Source organism: Mastigoproctus giganteus, chromosome 5 (genome assembly GCF_048544385.1).
Source record: "Mastigoproctus giganteus isolate SK-2022 chromosome 5, ASM4854438v1, whole genome shotgun sequence".
Classification (NCBI taxonomy): domain Eukaryota; kingdom Metazoa; phylum Arthropoda; class Arachnida; order Uropygi; family Thelyphonidae; genus Mastigoproctus; species Mastigoproctus giganteus.
In genome coordinates this window covers 149,289,367-149,307,546 of record NC_143579.1, presented here as the reverse complement: position 1 = coordinate 149,307,546, position 18,180 = coordinate 149,289,367, and the positions used below count along the sequence as shown (strand labels likewise).

Genomic DNA, 18,180 nt, shown 5'->3' with positions numbered 1-18,180 from the left:
GATATGAGTGTCACTCTCAGTGGGATGGTCGGCTCTGTGGATAATTAGACTAGGTGCCCTATTTGAGCACCGTGGGTTGGGTCCTGTCCAAATTGAGTTGTTGTTGCTCAGGATTCGCGCAAATTGTGATTATATCTGTTGTATTGAAATCCGGTCCAGTATGAGCCAAACATATCTGTGTTTGGCTCATACTGGACATTTCGGTGGTGTGGTCCATTTAGGTAAATTAATTAGACTAGGTGCCCTACTCAGGGGGAGCACTGTGGGTTGGGTCCTGTCCGAATTGTGTTGTTGTTATTCAGGGGGATTTGGAAACGGCTCTGACAGTAGCAAAGTTTCTCTGTCGTTCCAATTCCATGTGGCTGGGGTTTGATATCGCCCTCAGAGGTTGAGATTATGGTTGTGGCAGAGTCCAGTGTCTTTTAAAGAGGTCACTGGTAAATTTGCTGAATGTTTCATATTATTCCTGTGCACTGTCCAGGGGTTGGTGCTTTTGATCTTTTGGCGAGTAATAGATTTTTGTCAACAGGATGCAGTGGAGAGCCTCATAGTGTGGGTACTCGAACACTGGTGTTCCCAGGTTTCTAGATCACCACAGCAACAGAGAGGGTCCTCAGATATTCCAAGGGCTGTGAGCTCTCCTTGGAAGGAGCCGTGCCCCACGAGTAAAATGTGATATAAAGGCCTGGAGAAAACCAGTTTGGTGAGTTGGGATAAACTCTCTCTATATTGGGAAGAAATTTCCTGGTTATTGAGCCTTTGGTTGAGTTGGACTATCGGGACTGCCACACCTGCTGCAGGTATGTTGATAGTCTCCTTTTTTCCACACCATGATTATTAAGGAGGTCAGTGGTATGTCCTCGGAAGATCATTGATCTTCCCTTGGCGAGGTGATAAAGTACACTGCACCGAACCACCTTCAGGTCAAGGGGCAATATGCCCTCAATGAACTGGAGGGCATGCATGCATGCATACTTACCATACAGCAGACATGGATGATGGTGATCAAAACTAAGCGATGAATGGTTTCCAGCTTACATATATTGACCACTGGTGGCTTTCTTGTACCATACCTGGCAGCGTATATGATGGCTAGGATAAAGATGGCCTTGTAGAAGATAGAGATGGTCCACTTCCTCAGGCCCCAATCACGGCGTATAATTCTCCTAACAAGGGCTGTGTAGTTTTTTATCTTTGTCTGGATATAATTAAGGTGCAGCAAGAAGGAAAGTTCTTGTTGAGGATAATTCCTAGATATTTAAGTTATGTGACAAACTTCACGGTGGTATTCTGGATCTTTATCTGTGGTTGTCTATTGTCGTTGAGGGTGCCCTTCAGGAGGATCGATTGCATTTTGGTTGGTGAAATTTGAAGTTGGTTGCACCGTGCCCATTCTTAGAGAGTCAAAAGGGTGCGATTGGCGGAAATTTCCAGATGGTCTCTAGAGTCAGCACTAAGCATGAGGACCAGGTCATCCGCTTAAGCCTGGGTCTTGGCAGCACCAAGTTACAGGAAGTACCAGGAGGATCATGCCTGGGGATGGGTTTTCCCTTTTGATTGAGGCATCGGAGGCTTTGACAATGATTCTAGTCAGGGCTCTCTGAAGTTGATCTGGGTTCTGTTCCAGCAGGGTTCTAGTTTGCAGTTGACTTTTTGAGTAGTCAAAGTCTGTTTAAACCTGTTCCAATCTGCTTTATCAATGGAGTGCCTATGTAGCGATGGGGTTTCGGGTAACGGAGCGTTGCATCTTGAACATGATGGTCTGATGTAGTCCAGCAGTCCAGAATGACCCAGTCAGAGATGTATCCTGAGAAAGAGCTTGTGGCAATGGTGACATCCACCATTGCTTCCAAAGAGTGCTTGAAAAGATTGGAAGGTTGTGAAGTCTATTGAGAACAGTGAATGGGCTGTTGAAAAGGAATTCTTCCAGGCATTGTCCATTTTTGGATTCACCATTGCAGAGTATTGCTGTGCCAAACAGGGAACGTACAGTTTACATCTCCCGCAATTAAGATTTTCGGAGTTCCATAAGGATGAGTTGCAGATATCTAATTGCTGGGAGGATATCCTCTCCCAGTCTACAATACATCGAAATGGCGTAAAAGTCACCTAGAGCGCTAGTTATTTGGGCACAGACAGCCCAGGTCTTGCACAGATTTTTGTTATTGTGTGGTCAGGGTTATAGACCACAATAGCCGCCCAAGGGGTATCCCCACTGACTTGAGCAATTTTATATGTCAGAGAGTAGCCTTCACCTTTTTGGTATGTGTGTAGGATTCCTGTAATTGGAGCAGGGCACAGTCCCTCTGGCATTGAGCTGTAAAAATTTCACTCTATTGTTATAATATTTAATTTGAGTCCCCATAATCATTTCTAAGTTGATGTGTGTGCTTTGTTTTCATGTAAGTGGGGCACTTACTATCTCAAATAGCGTGTTTGTGGGGTAGTTTTAGGGCCTTGACGTTAGCATAAATTGAATCTGATGTCTTTTTGGGGCACAAGTTAAGTGTCCTTTTTGTGTGCAGTGACCGCACATTGGTTCGGCCTGTGTGAAGGTATGTGTCGTGTGGCCAAAACAACAGCATTTGAAACATTTGGGCACAGTCACATGTTCCCTGAATCTGTAGCTGCCCCAGTTTATGTAAACTCTGGTCAGGAGGTGGATGATTTGCCATGCTTTAGAAGAGAATTCTATTACCCAGTTTGCAGCGTTACCTGAACTCGATTTGGTTTGATACTTTGGGGTAATATGACTGCCTGGATCATCTTCTGGAAGGAAGTTTTGCAGGTTCTGCTGGTACATTTCAGTTTTAATCATTTCAGGAGTCAGTTCCTTTTCTACGTCATAGATTACGATGGAAGGCCCCTTTCTTTTGGCCAGTTCAGCTCAGAGTCCCACAGTGGGGATCCTAGAATTGCTTAGGATTTTTGTTGTGTCCTTAGCTTCCTTCTCAGTTATGACACCAATGTTGCGCATTTTTCTAATTATCTTGATCAGTGTCATTTCAAGATCTTCCATGAGGCTGGGTCTGGGGAGAAGCAGTTTCTGTAGAAAGAGTTTCCCTTTTGATGGGAGGTGCCTCGTTCTGGGTTGCTCTTAGGAGGATTCCTCAGCATATTGGCATACGATAGGGCACGCTGCGGTATTTGATTTTTCCCTATCATGGAGGAAAGCCTCCAGTTTAGCAGCATTGGTTTCTGCTTCCAAGTGTGTTTGCAGGAATATAATCTCAAGTTTAGTCCATAAGGACACAATATTTACTCAGAGGGCAATTGTAATTCTGCTTGAGGTTTCCCTCATTAAGTTTTCAAGTTTGGTTCACAGGGTCAGGATCTGCTGCAGTACTGGGCCCTCAGGAGGGTAGGTCCAGGGCAGGGGTAAAGTCATGTCCCAAATTACTCTCCTCAAGCCCCAATGATTGGTTGGGGTTGCTCTGTTGGTTTTTAGGTTCACTTTGACTGTAGGTTTCCCGCTCCAGTTTGGGAACTCATCTTTTTATGTTTCTTTTTACGGGCCGGCCCTGGCCTGGGATTATCCAGTCCACCAGTTATCTCCAATTGGTGCTTGTCAAGCACGGCAACCTCTTCTTCGGTCATTTCTGGTAGAATTTGGATTAGCGAGTTTCAAAGGACTCCTAGTGGTGGTTGTCTCAAGGTTGTAGGATGATTTGTTAGCAAGAAAAGCGTCAAGCAATTTTGGGCTAAAACCCAAGGTCGTGTAATTGCAAAAATCACCTAATCCAAAGGATGGTCCTAGGAAGCTGGGACTAAATTCCCTTGTGATTATCAGGGATGCTAAACACAATGGAGATATCAACTAAATTTGTAATTAATAGCAACATCATCATATGCAAATTATCAGTATTTCTCAATTACTGTATTAGACTTCAGTACCAAGGGCTTCTTTCAGTATGTTCTTGTCAGCCGATCAGGACTAGGTCATGTGATCAAACGCTGAGAACAAAGCCCTTTGTTCTTCCCACTCCTGGAAGAAGTGTTAACCATTAGTGTTAATGGCTAACACTAATCAACTTTAATTATTAACACTAACACAAAAATGCCAAGAATATCCCAAGGTACAACATGTAGCATATTAAAAATTATATTGGAGGCTTGGAGTGGTGAAACCCATGTTTAGTCTCTAGAGCAAAGTTTACGGCATCCCCCTCCCCCCCATACTTCTCCTTCAACCCATGCACAGTACTAAGTACTATAGGTTATGATACCTTTCATGTTTGGGGTTTTCATAAAAAAAAAAAAAATATGAAGTGAAAGCACCCATCAATCTAAGTTCACTGTTCATAGTTGCAACTAACTTGCGAAGTTTAACATCAAATATAGCTGTGGGGGAACTACTATACAAAACAACTGCCAAACCCATATGGCATCTCCATACTAATCGTTGAAAACAATGTCAGAAAGCAAAATTTTAAAACTGAGCAAAACACCACAAAACCTTAGAAGTTTGCCAAAATAAAGCATCAGGATGCTCACAGTCACCTGGGGATCCTGGGACGCAGTGCCGGAACAAGGTATTTTCTCACCCTGAGCAGAAAGATTTTTCAGCACCCCCTTTATTAAGGATATCAACGGAATTCTAACAACAAGAAATTTTCCTAAAGCCTGGAACAGCTACCTCGTTAGACCACATCCAAAAGTTCGAAACCCCACTCTACCCAGGCACTTTCGGCCGATATCTAACTCCTCAACCCTCCTGAAAATCCTGGAAAAATCTATGCTGCCCACCTTAATGAATCAGATTCTTGGAGATAGGCCGCCACAGGTCCACTACGCAATCCGAAACCGATCCACAGTGATGAACCTCCTTGCAACCACATGTAATATATTGTCCGCCTTTGAACAGCAAGAGGAACTCGCAATCACGTACCTGGATATTGAAGCTGCTTTTGACACCATCAACGTGTCGGCGCTCCTCCGCTTACTGGAAGACCACTATCTAATCCAAGGTAATATCCTCTGGTTCATAGCATCACACCTCTATGATAGGGTACTACAAGTCGATGCCTATGCACAATCTCACAAGAAGGCAATTTCTGCTGGTGTTCCGCAAGGAGGAGTCCTATCTGGCTTATTATTTACAGCCATCATGCGCCTCTTGTCCGTAACAATGAGAAAATCATCACCTAACTGGATGATATAAAAATTCTAATGCCTATTGCTTCCAACAATCACCTTGAAGCTACAGCAAGCATTAATGATAGTCTCATCGACGTTGCCTCTTACCTCAAACAGTATGGACTCTCAATCAACCCTCAAAAAACAAAACTAATGGTGTACTCTCTCAGACCAACCCCTACAATAATAGCCCCAACACTCGACGGAACTGTAATATCTGCCACTCCTACACATGTGGATTTGGGAATAGTATTTGACCCAAAACTCCGGTTTCATGCTCATGTAGACAAGCTCACTTCCAGAGCAGCCTCTCTCCAATGGCTAGCTAAACAACAACTAATTTATGTTAAGGAGCCTCGTGTAATTAAGAAATATATCAGAACAGTAGTTTATTCTCCACTCCTCTATGCTGCTGAAGTGTGGGCATCAGCAGCTACTACAACGAAGAAACCAATCCTCGCAGCAGAATTCTGGCTACTTAAATGGGCTAACTGGAAAGCTTGTCTCCCACCGCAGGACAGAACTACAGCCTTAGCTACCTCACTGGGGATGCAGCGACTGCCTGACATCATTGAAATACAACGACTGATAGCTACAGTGAAAATGATCACGGGCAGATCTCCACACCGTCCATTTGGGATTCGTGTTACTGGCGAATACCCAAGCCAGAACTTCGGTCAACCCCAATGCTCTGATCGAGGAATCGGAGGCTTCATATCTCAGACTGCTTCCTCCCAAACCAAATGCTACCTGAAGTACAGCACCTCGACGCTGACCTCCAGAAGTTTTGTAGCGATAAAACCTACAGGAAAGAAGTGTTAGCAGCTCGCTCCAATCCCAGAATCTAATGAGAACAAGTTCGTGCATCCTCCACACCAGCTGCCAAGCTATCCTGTGCCACGACAGAATTCGTTTTACAGAGAAGTGCCATTCATATATATTATATATTTTATTGAAAATAAAATTGTAAATAAGATATTTTATTGTAAATATAACTGTACGATGTCACTTGTAAATATAGTTAATACTGTCTAATGTGAGGAAGTGTAATGACATTTACATGTTACATTTTTAAATTTAGAATGTGCATTATCCATTATATATCCTGATGTGAGCATTACTATTTTCTATTCTGATGTGAGCCCCTGGCCGTTGGCCGTGATGGGACAATTGCAACTTTACTTAAATCTATGTATGTATTAATCTAGTTGCAATAAAGATGTTCTCTCTCTCTCTCTCTCTCTCTCTCTCTCTCTCTCTCTATATATATATATATATATATATATATATATATATATATATATTTTTTTTTTTTTATTTTTTTTTTCATGATTTGTAAAATTTGCCCGGGGGGGGGCAAGAAGGACCCTACTAGCCTGTTCTTTAATCCAGCACTGCCGGGACACACGAATAAATCCAGTAATTCCAATTTGAACCACTATAAAATTTAAAACACACAGCACAAAATAACCCAGCCGTCATACAGCTGACCACCAGGGATCATTTTGCCTTACTGACAATTTACAAATAGGTGCCATAATGGCCTTAGTAACCCTTGTGCCGATAAACAGTAATAACAATAACAGGTGGAGGGGGGCTATGCCTGCCACCAAGTTATTTCAGATTTTTCAACCTACACAACATTAAAATCAATCCATGAATTATACGTTTAAATGCACACATCATGTATGGCCTTAGATACTAATACGCTGTAGTGCATTAGTACAAATAGTACATTAAATAATAACAACAAAAACATTTAACATATAATTTTTACTGCATTGCAACCTAAATTGCCGACTACCTAAAAGGTAGTCGTATTTGTAGTGTAGTATTTGTACACCAGCATAAACTAGGAAATGCTTTGTTTATTAGTTAAAAATCAGTTTTTCTGCTGTATTTAGAGAACAGATGAGAAATAGTTCTAGTGAATAATCGTAGTGGCATATCAGATACAACCCAGATATTTGGGGGGGGGGGTTTCTACTCTAGTCTCACTAGACATCAATCATTTGTGAATCAACTCAGAGGGCTAATATTTTTTATTTCTTTGTGAAGTGTTCTTCTTTTCCTTTTTATGTACTTTTTTATTTATTTATTTATAGAGATCATGTACATTCACTATACTTGAATCAGTTGCCTGAAGTAAGTTTGGAAACAGACCAGTTGTCTGCAGACCACAGTAAGGATGCTGTTAAAACAAATAAAGATATGACAATCCCACATGAAAGAAAGGCAGAAGAATATCCAAGATCTCGATCACTAAGTTATTCTCCCACTTCATGTACAGGAAGGCAGTGTTCAGACTACCTGGAAGTCACTGGTTCTCCACCAGAAACTGAGAAGTAAGTTGTATATTAGTTAATTTAATTTTTGGCCTTAGTATTATTATTTTCTCTTAGTATTAGTAAAGGCCAAACAATGGAAGTGATCATAATATATTGACGTGGGATTCACTTAGAGATATAATCAGTGTCAAGGGTAACGGGAAGAGAAACTGCAAATTCTAAATGGGAAGCATTCAGCAAAGTAATCATAAAAGCTTCTGAGCTTTTTATACCAACTAGGGGATATTGTTCAAGGTTTAGACCTAAATTGATGTATGATAAACTGGTGACACTAAGATTAAGGAATAAAAATGCAGGGAATGATTATAAATTATCAGGGAAAGTGTGAGTACAAATTAGTATGCTATCAAGTCAGAAAAAATTTCAGGTGGTCTAATGCAGATAATGAGAAGTCATTGGATAGGAATGTGAAGAAAAGTAGCAAAGAATTCTTTGCTTATGTTAACAATAAACTGAAAGAGAGGAATCACATTAGCCCACTAGATATAAGGGGCAAAACTGTTGGTAATCCTGTTTGGGTTGCTGATAAACTGAATTTTTTAGTTTATCAGCGTAGCATAACCTTTATAGTTATGCTATGGTGAAAAAGTTTTTATGGAATACCCAAAGTATGTCAGGTTATAACTGGGAGCTAAAAGGATTTTGTGATAACTGAAAAGAAAGTGGAAGAGAAATTATATTTGAGCTAAATGTAAATAAGGCACTTGAAGCTAATGGGATCAGTTTCAGGTGCCTTAATATAATCTATCCAATTATAATAAAAGATGCTCTCATAAATTACAAGCACATCCTTGGGTTCAGGAAAGGTCTCTATAGATAAGAGATGTGCAAATCTCTCCTATAATTACTCACTTCACTCTCTGATCCTCAAAGGGATAGATTATAGGGTGAAGTAATTGCAGCCCTGTAAGCTTGAATTTACAGGGAAAATGTTGGAGTCACTGGTTAAAGAAGTATTGCAAATTCATATTGACCGAAATGCATTTATACAGAAATCACAGCATGCATTTGTTAAGGGAAGATTGTCTGACTGTCAGGGAATGACCACCGCATATCCCCGGAGCAATATGGCCTTAGTTGCTAATGCTCCTAAAAACCAAATAACAACAACAACAACATTGTCTGACTGTTCTGATTAGCTTCTATAATACAGCACCAAAGGAATTAGATAAAAAAAAAAAAAAATCATTTCGACATCTTATGCTTAAATTGCAGTAAAACTGTTTACAGTGGTCCATACAAAAGCTTGCTATACAAGTTGAAGAAGTGTAGTATTGTGGAAAGTTACTACTATGGATAAAGGGATTATTGAGTGGCAAGAGAGAGAGAGAGAGAGAGAGAGAGAGAGAGAGAGAGAGAATAATTATAAATGGATGCTGCTCTTCCTTCACTAGTATTATTAATGGAGTCTCTCGGGGTTTAGTGCTGTTTTCAGTATTTATGAGGGAGTGACCATTTAATTTGCGGACTGGTGCAAGATTTTATATTACTGCACGAACTTTCCATAACTGCCGTTAGAGACACTCTCCTTAATCGCTACTATGTCTGCTCTTGTCGAGCTAGTGGTGCGTAGAGAATTTTTTTTTAGCCACGTGTCACTGATGATTGTTTTGAAGCAAGTATCATGTTGGACGTACAGATTGAACAGTGGTATGTGATTTGTTATTGTGTCAGACTGGGCTTAAATACATCGGAAACAGTTAAAGAGATGAATGAAGCATATGGTATTGAGTGTCTTGGTAGGATGGCCTTATTTAAATGGCAAAAGCAATTCACTGAAGGCCGTGAGTCTGTTGCAGATGACCCAAGACCTGGTCAGCCTTCCTCCTGAGAAAATTGCAAAAGCCCAGGAAATTTTGGATGAAGACAGGCAAATTGCAGTTCTTGAATTAGCTGTTAGAATGTCCATTTCACGGTAGTGCTTAGAATATTGTGAAAGAACACCTGAAAATGTCGCAAATCTGTGCCCACTGAATTCCACACAATTTGATTCCAGAACAAAAACAGCAAAGAGTAGACTTGTGCAAAGAAATGCTCGATTATTTTTTGGCAAAATTTCGAGCTTCTCATTCTGCTGAGAAACAAATCGTTTGTGTTTTTTGACATAAAAGACATTCTTGTTACACATTTTGTACCTCATGAAACAACTATGAATAAGGAAACATACTAGTTGGTTCTGAGTCAAACTTTGCTGTGCCATTCATCAGAAACATCAAGAACTTTCCAGTGTGAAGTGGTTTTTCCATTAAGACAATGCCAGGCCCATACTGCTAATATTGTGCAGCCAGTGATCACTGCCATAGGTGCCAAGGTTCTGCCACTTCCCCCTTATTCATCAGACTTAGCCCATGTGATTTCTTCCTGTTTCCACATCTGAAGAAAGCTCTGAAAGGTAAGCGTTTCGTGTTCGACAACGATGCTCGCAGAGGAAGCACTTCGCAGTCTTTTGAAAAATGGCTTGCAAGAAGCATTTAATGCCTGGGTACGACAGTAGCAAAAGTGTGTAAAGTTCAAGGGAGAGTATTTCAAGAAGGAGAAATCCACAGAAGATTCAGATGACAGGAGACAAGATCTTGCACCAATCTGCAAATTAAATTATCACCCCTCATATTAACAATATTGATGAAGGAGTGTATCATTTACTAAGTTTGCAGATGATAGGTTGAAAGGGTTGTTAAAGGCTGGAATCAAAATATGCTACTGCAGCTGCATTGAGACCTAGAAAAAGTAAGCAGATGGGTTGAGAAGTAGCAATATAGGTTGGTTGAGCATTGAGATTTAACTTTGAGTGTGGTACCATCCAATTGAGTGGTACCACACTCAATGCTCAGCCTGTACAATTAACCATGGGCTAGTTGTACAGGCCAACATGAAGTTTTCTCTGCAGTAAAAACAGGCTACTAGCACAGCTTATGAGGTTCTATCATTGATTCACTGGATTTTGCCAGCAGGGATACGATGGTGATTATTCCATTGCATAAAGCGATGGTTAGGCCACATCTTGAGTGCTGTATATATGTCTGGAAGCCTAATTTTAAGAAGGATGTGGATCTGTCCGACATTGCAAGAAGCATTTAATGCCTATTGTTTGATAGATATGCTAAAATTGCTTAAATCCTAAGAATAATTGATTAGTGGAAGAAACTTCCATCTGGCATTGTGAAAATTGGTAGCTTGAATACTAAGGCAGAATTTGACTTTTTTTTTTTTTTTTTTTTTTCTGCTTATACAGGCATACCTCGGTTAACGTTACCTCTGATAACGAAGCTTCGATATAACGAAGTCCGCAATTTCAAGCACCATTTAACATAAAAAATATTCCAGTTTAATCACCTGAAATCTAAACAAACTGAAGAAATTACGGAAACCTTTGGGGCTTCTCGTGGTTGGTTCGAGAGATTTAAAAAACGGGCCAGGATTCATAGTGTAAAATTAACAGGAGAAGTTTCCAGAAAAACTAAAGGAAATAATTGAACATCAAAAATTTCCACCAAATTTGGTGTTCAATGTTGACGAAAGCGGTTTGTTCTGGAAACGGCTACCAACAAAAAGCTTCATTTCTATTGAAGAAAAATCAGCTGCTGGGTTCAAAGCAGCCAAAGACCATTTAACGTTACTCTTTGGATCAAATGCCTCTGGCGATTATAAATTAAAATTGTTATTAGTTTACCATTCAGAAAATCCGAGGGCGTTAAAAGGTAACATAAAAATGAATTTACCTGTAATATGGAAAGCAAATAGAAAAGCGTGGGTTACCAAGGAGTTATTTACTGATTGGTTTGTTAACCACTTTTGTCCTGAAGTAAAACGGTATTGTCAAAAAAACAACTTTGAAGAAAAAGCTCTTTTGTTGTTAGACAATGCTCCGGGACATCCTACTGATCTTAACACGTTGGACACATGCATTCCTGTCAAAGTTGTGTTTCTTCCAGCAAACACAACTTCCCTAATTCAACCATTGGATCAGGGAGTAATAGCATCATTTAAAGCTTATTATCTGCGTCGAACATTAAGCAGTTTAACTGAACTAGAGGATAAAGAGGAAATGACAGTTAAAACTTTTTAGAAAAACTACAGCATTAAAAACGCAATTGAAAACATTGATAGTTCTTGGAAAGAAGTCACTAAGAAATGCTTAAATGGAGTTTGGCGCAAAATATGGCCAGAAGTTGTACTAGAAGAAGAAAATAACATCCAAGAAATTAGAAATGAAGTTATCCAGATGGCTCAATCAATAGGTTTCGAAAATGTCGATGAAGAGGATGTTAGAAATTTATTGAATGCAGAAGATGATGGTTTTTCAGTGGAAGATTTAGAAAACCTTGTTAGCAATGAAGACAAAGATAATGAAGACGAAGTTAAAGAAGTTCCTGCTGAAAAAGTGTTAACAACCAAAGGTTTAAAAAGGCTTAAATGACATTGAGAACGTTTTAAATTTTTTTAGTGAAAATGATCCTGATTTAGGAAGAAGTTTTATTGTTAAGCGATCAGTGTTAAATGCAATAACTCCATATAGGCAATTGTTAAATGAAAGAGAAAAAAAGCATAAGCAATCAACTTTAGACTCATATTTTAAAATGTGATTTCACTTTGTATGTAAGTTGACTGTTTATTTAATAAAACTTTTCTTTGTTCGAAAAAAAAAGCTTTTCATTTTCTTTACGTAGGAACGTATCCCTATTCTGGCCATAGTATTTTTACCTCTGAAAACGAAGTTTCGCTTAACGAAGTAATTTCGTGGAACGCATCCTATTCGTTATTCGAGGTATGCCTGTACTGAAAAGCATGCTTCCTTCCATGATTTGCCACTGCTAATACTAATCCAAGATAGGCTTTTGCTGCATAAGCCAAAAAGGAAAATAACTCTACACAATCTTCCTTCGTCATGTATTTCTCTTCCCATTACCACCAGAAAGTACTGATAATGCAGCTGTTCCTTAACTGGGCAGTGGTTGCTGCAAAGTGTAGCAAAAACAGTTGCCGAACTTTCTATTCATTTTATTTATAATATTTTGGGTTTCTTCAAATGCTACTTAAACATTCCCATATTTCAACTTTTCTTAATGAATTGTGGTACTTTTTTGAACATTCTTTTTAAGTTTCATAAAAACAAAAAAAAAAAAAAAAAAAATGAAGGGACTGATTGAAGTGTTTAAGTCTTTGAATAGCTTGAGCAAATTCCATGCTGATGGCATTCTTTCTCTTGCTCAAAAGGGACATAAATTCAAATTGAAGAGGAGGATATGAGGGGACATAAATTCAAATTGAGGAAGGATGGTTACAGGATAGATGGGGAAGTTTGCCTTCAGCCAGCAATTGGTTAATTGTTGGAACAAACTTCCATCTGTTGTTGTGGACGTGGGTAGTTTGAATAAATTCAAGGAAGAACTAGGCAAACTATTGGAGGGGGTGGATTGACAGGTAACGTGTGAAAGGTTTTTTTTTTTTTTTTTTCCCCTCTCTTCTGATGTGCTATGCACTAAATATTTTTCAGTGCAGGCTGCATTCTGGAATGCATCTGCATGTGGATATGCCAAGAACCCAGTCTGCCGGGACACTTTCTTATGAAGGGTTTGCATATTTCTAATACTGGAATACAAATTATCTGTTAGGAACTACAGGCAGGCCTCGCTTAGCGCGAGTTTGATTAACACGGTTTTCAGTTACCGCGATTGGAAAAAATGATACCACTTTTTACTTTACGCGATTCAAATTTCCAGTTAACGCGATCTTTTATTTCTGATAGTTGAAAAAGATTCGAATCGCGCACTAAATGTCTGATTGCCAATAAACAAGCGTTTGTCCGCTTCCCGCCTCAGTGTGTTCCATCAACTAAGTAGACGTGTTACTTGTTTGTCTCCACCTAATAAAGTCACGTGCAGACGTATTTAAAAATTCTAATTTTCTACCCCTGTTAATTATGGATAAAAGAAAGAGTGAAAAACAACGTGATTGTAATAAAAAAAAAACGAAAAGTTATTACTTTAGCTGATAAACTTGAAGTTATTAAAAAACATGAACCATATGAAAATCGTAAGAGATCTAGGATACAGTGAGTCTACCGTACGAACTATCTTGAGCCGTAAGAACGAATATAAAGAGAAAGGTAAAGTTTCGTCATCTTCTTTTGTCTTACAAAATACCAGAAACAGAACTCTAATAATGATTGAAATGGAAAGTCTTTTATCAATTTGGATAGAAGATTGCAATCAAAAAAGAATTCCATTATCTAAGGACAATATTCAGAGCAAAGCTATTAACCTTTTTACTAAGCTCAAAGAAACAAAATATCAAGGGGAGACTGAAATGTTTGTTGCTAGTTCAGGGTGGTTTGGACATTTCAAAAATCGAGCACGACTGCATAATGTTAAAGTAACAGGGGAAGCTGCTAGTGCTGATGAAGATGCTGCAGCCAAATTTCCTGCAGAATTGCAAAAAATCATTCAGGATGCTGAATACGACGATCGGCAAATATTTAATGTAGACGAAACGGGCGTATTTTGGAAACGGATGCCAACTAAAACTTATTTGGCTGCAAATGAAGCATCACAACCTGGGTATAAAGTCTCAAAAGATCGACTAACACTTTTATTAGGAGGTAACGCTGAAGGTGATTTTAAATTGAAACCCATGCTTGTGTACCGTGCACAAAATCCTAGGGCTTTAAAAGGATACAGCCATCGCACTCTTCCAGTCATTTTTCGTTCAAATAAAAAAGCATGGATGACCAAAGCCCTATTTGAAGACTGGTTTACGTCTTATTTCTGTCCAACAGTTGAAGCCTATTGCAAGAAAAATAATCTTACTTTTAAAGCTCTGTTGCTTTTAGATAATGCACCTGGACATCCTTCTGCACTTGGTGACTTAAATGAAAATGTGAAAGTTGTTTTTTTACCGGCCAATACGACTTCGTTATTGCAACCCATGGACCAGGGGACGATTGCAACTTTCAAGGCTTACTATCTCCGCAGAACCTTTGCACATGCACTTGAAGCTATAACAGGAGATAATGCAATTTCTGTACCAGAATTTTGGAAAAAATATAACATGCGATTGGCCATTGAAAACATTCATGCAGCATGGGAAGAAGTGACAGCCAGCAATATGAGAGCAGTTTGGAAGCATCTTTTACCCCGCGCAAATTATTTTACTTGCTTCAAAGATGCAGTTCAAAAAGTTATTTAAAATTCTTTATGGACATTCCAGAAGGTCAAGTACCAATTATAATTTTTCCTATTGGTTATGATATTCGATTAACGCGTTTCCGTTTTGCGCGATGCACTCGCGGGACGAATTAATCGCGTTAATCAAGGCCCGCCTGTATGTACAGGTAATCCTCGTATGACACAGTAGTTAGGTTCCTATAAAATCTCGGGTAGTGCGAAACTGTGTTATATGGGACTAAGAATCAGTATAAAAAGATGGGTTATGTTCCAAAAGCTAACAAAAATACACCATCTTGTTAAGAAAACTGACAAAAATACACCATTCTACATTTCCTGAAATCATGGTAGGTATCTTCTGCTCTCTTTAAAAAATCATTAATCTGGGTTTGTTTGTGTTTGCTTGATAGATCTTTGTAATTTCATTGTATTGAACTAAGCATTTTTGAAGCTCCCTTTTGAACTTGGGCTGCTTTCAGTCAAAGAATATGAATTCAAAAAATAGATTCTAATTGCTCAGCTAACTTCATACCTTTCTGTTTACTTTTTAGTGTAAAATTTGGAAGTTCAGAATTTTCAGCTGTGTTATCATCCTCTGAATTGATTTTTTCCTCCAATGCCATTTCGACCAAATCCGCTCCGCCAGCCTCTTTTTCTACCAGTAATTCTTGAAATTCTTCAGTAGTCATACTTTTTTTTTTGTTTGTTTGTTTTAGGAGCATTGGCGACTAAAGCTATTCAAATTGCATGTGTTTGAGGTCAAAATTTTCTATTTTACTCGATGAAAAAAAACCCGAGTTTCCAGGAGAAAAAACCATGCTATCCTTCCTGAGACCGACTAACTCAGCCACTTTGAGACAAAGACTCGTAAAAATTCCTCCCGTCATCAATAGGATTCAAACTTAGATCTTTTCCACCCAATGTTGGGGATGACAGCAATTCTACCAACTGTGCTACCCACAAGGACTTCAGTGTCATATCATCAAAACCTTTCCCTCTTACCGACTTAGTGACTTCTGCTATCGCACAGATTCCATCAGCTTTTTCTGTCAGCTCAACCATATTTCCTGAACGAAATGACTCTGCCCATACATTTTTACAACACGTATTTAATTGTTGACAGATTTACTTCTTTGAGCAATAAAGCTGTGATTCTGATACAGTACACAATTGAAAAATGTATCCATGCCTCCATCACTTCAATTCGGAAATCAGTTTTTTCCAAAATCCATTGTAACAATTTGTTTGCACCTCTGACCTTCAGGCAAATAAAGCCGATGCTATAGAAAGCACGAATTAAGAACTAAAAGGGTTAAGCATTAATCCCTTTAGCTTTTAGAGCTAAAACATTCCACAATTTAGTGGAGCCTGTCAAACCTATAGAAACACCTCAGCTGTACTGAGAAGTTGTGCTCGTCAACTACTATCTATGTGTCCACCACCATTGGCTCTGATCAAACTGTTTTCTACTGTAAGCATCCTATTAGAGAATTAGGAGAGAGTGATTTTCCTTTATCCCAGAAATTTATCTGTTGTTTCCAGAAATGAGTCATCCACACTTTCAGTAAATTTCATCTGTCTGTTTACATGGCATGTACAAGTGATACCTAAATCAGCTTCGTTTTAGCTGCTGTGCAAGTAACCTTACGATGTCCTTGAATGTAGTGGAAAAGCTAGAAGTGCTTAATAGTGTAGATCGGGGCATTAAAAAAAAAGAAATTACTTTAAAATTTGATATCCCTATCAAATAGGGATATTTCAACCATTCTGAAAAGCTGTGTTTCGATTCACAAAACTGTTTGAGGAAATGGGACCCGAGCAGAAGCTTACGAAATTATGCCTGTGTGAAGATGAAGATAAAGTTGTTTTCAAGTGGGTGAAGTTGATTTGAGACCAAAACATGCCGATATCGGGGCCATTAATAAAAGAAAAGGCTATGGAGTATGCATCTTTTCTAGGGCATAAAACATTCCAAGCCAGTTCTGGTTGGCTGGACAAATTTAAAAAGTGCCATGACTTACTCAAGAAAGTTACTTCTGGTGAACATGGGGTTGTAATCGAAGAAGACACACCCCATTGGAACAAAACAGATTTGAAAAAAAATTATGGAGGACTACGAGCCCAAAGACATTCACTGTTGATGAAAGAGATCTATTTTTTAAATATTTGCCGAACAAGACACTGACTTATAAAGGTAATAAATGTTTAGGTGGTAAAAATAGTAATCAAAAAAATTAGTCTTGGTTGGTGCAAATATGGCTAGTAATAAAAAACTGAAGCTTTTGGTAATAGGCAAAGTAAACAACCCCAATGTTTCAAAGGAATAAAGTCATTACAGTTGGACTAAAACTACAACAAAAAAAGTATGGATGTCAAGTGAAATTTTTGAACATTGGATTATAAATTTCAATAGAAAGATGAAGAAAGAAAACAGAAAAATCATGTTGATTGTTAACAACTGCCCTGCCTACCTTCACTTGGTAATTTCAAAACTTAGAAGTGTGAAGCTTGTTTTCTTCCCTCCAAATACCTTGTGTGAACTGCAGCCAATGGACAAAGGCATTATCAAAAATTTGAAAATGTACTACCAATGGCACGTACATACTGAAAAAAAATTATACTGAGAATAGAAATCAACCAACCTATAGATTCTGTTATACATTTGCAGATGTGTATATCGGAGTTGGAAAAAGTGTAGTCAAGATGCGACAGAAACAACAATTAATAATTTTTTTAACGAAAGTAGGTTTTGCTAACACGCCAATTAACAGCATCAAGAGGAATGAAATACTACAAGACATTGAGCAATTTTGGGAAGAACTCCAAGCAAGAAGTTTGATCAGTGGAGAAATTATTCTTAACAAATTTTTAGGAGTCGATAATGATAATAGTAGCTGAATATCTGAGTGACTCCAACATTTTGGAGAGTATTCAAAGAACTATTAACAATATTGATGACAAGTTGGATGAAAATGAGCACAATATTAAACCTTTGAAACATGAAATGTTGGCAGATTTGAAACTTTGTGTCAAGGCTTTCAGTGTGAAGAAAATGAGCCAGAAAATATATTTGAGTGTTTAAACAAATGAGAACATTTTTATGAATGATGAATATCCAGTGGACAACAAAAAAAATAACAAAATATTTTACGAAATAATTCTTAAAAGTGTACTCATATGTGCGCATCATGTAAGTAGTCATTCCTTAATATCTATGTATTAATGAATTAATTGTTCGAAAATTTATTCATTCCCACTTTTTTCTGATTTACTTTCCATCTTTTACTATATTTTGTGCCAAGGTTACATTCCGGGAAAACACCACGCAGTCGAAATCCCTTCAATGTGAAACGTAATTTATATAACATAATGTGTTCCATACCTGTTAAACAACAAAAAAAAAAAAAAAAAAAAAAAAAAAAAAAGTGCAAAAAAAAATTAAGTTGAAAAAAATTGTCTTCATTTGGTAAGAAAAAGAGAAAAAAATTAGAAACATTTCCATAAAATTAATCTTGCTAATACTTACCTCTAGA

General features: G+C 38.3%; 1 protein-coding gene across 7 annotated transcripts in view; it reads left to right on the top strand.

Moving 5' to 3' along the window:
* Positions 1 to 18,180, top strand: part of Srrm234 (Serine-arginine repetitive matrix 2/3/4) — a 661,659-nt gene that overhangs the window by 496,643 nt on the left and 146,836 nt on the right. For all 7 annotated transcript variants that reach the window (XM_090374230.1, XM_090374228.1, XM_090374229.1 and 4 more), the window contains one exon: positions 7,242 to 7,481. In XM_090374230.1, the coding sequence (XP_090230356.1) occupies positions 7,242 to 7,481 (240 nt within the window). The remainder of the gene's footprint in view (positions 1 to 7,241; positions 7,482 to 18,180) is intronic.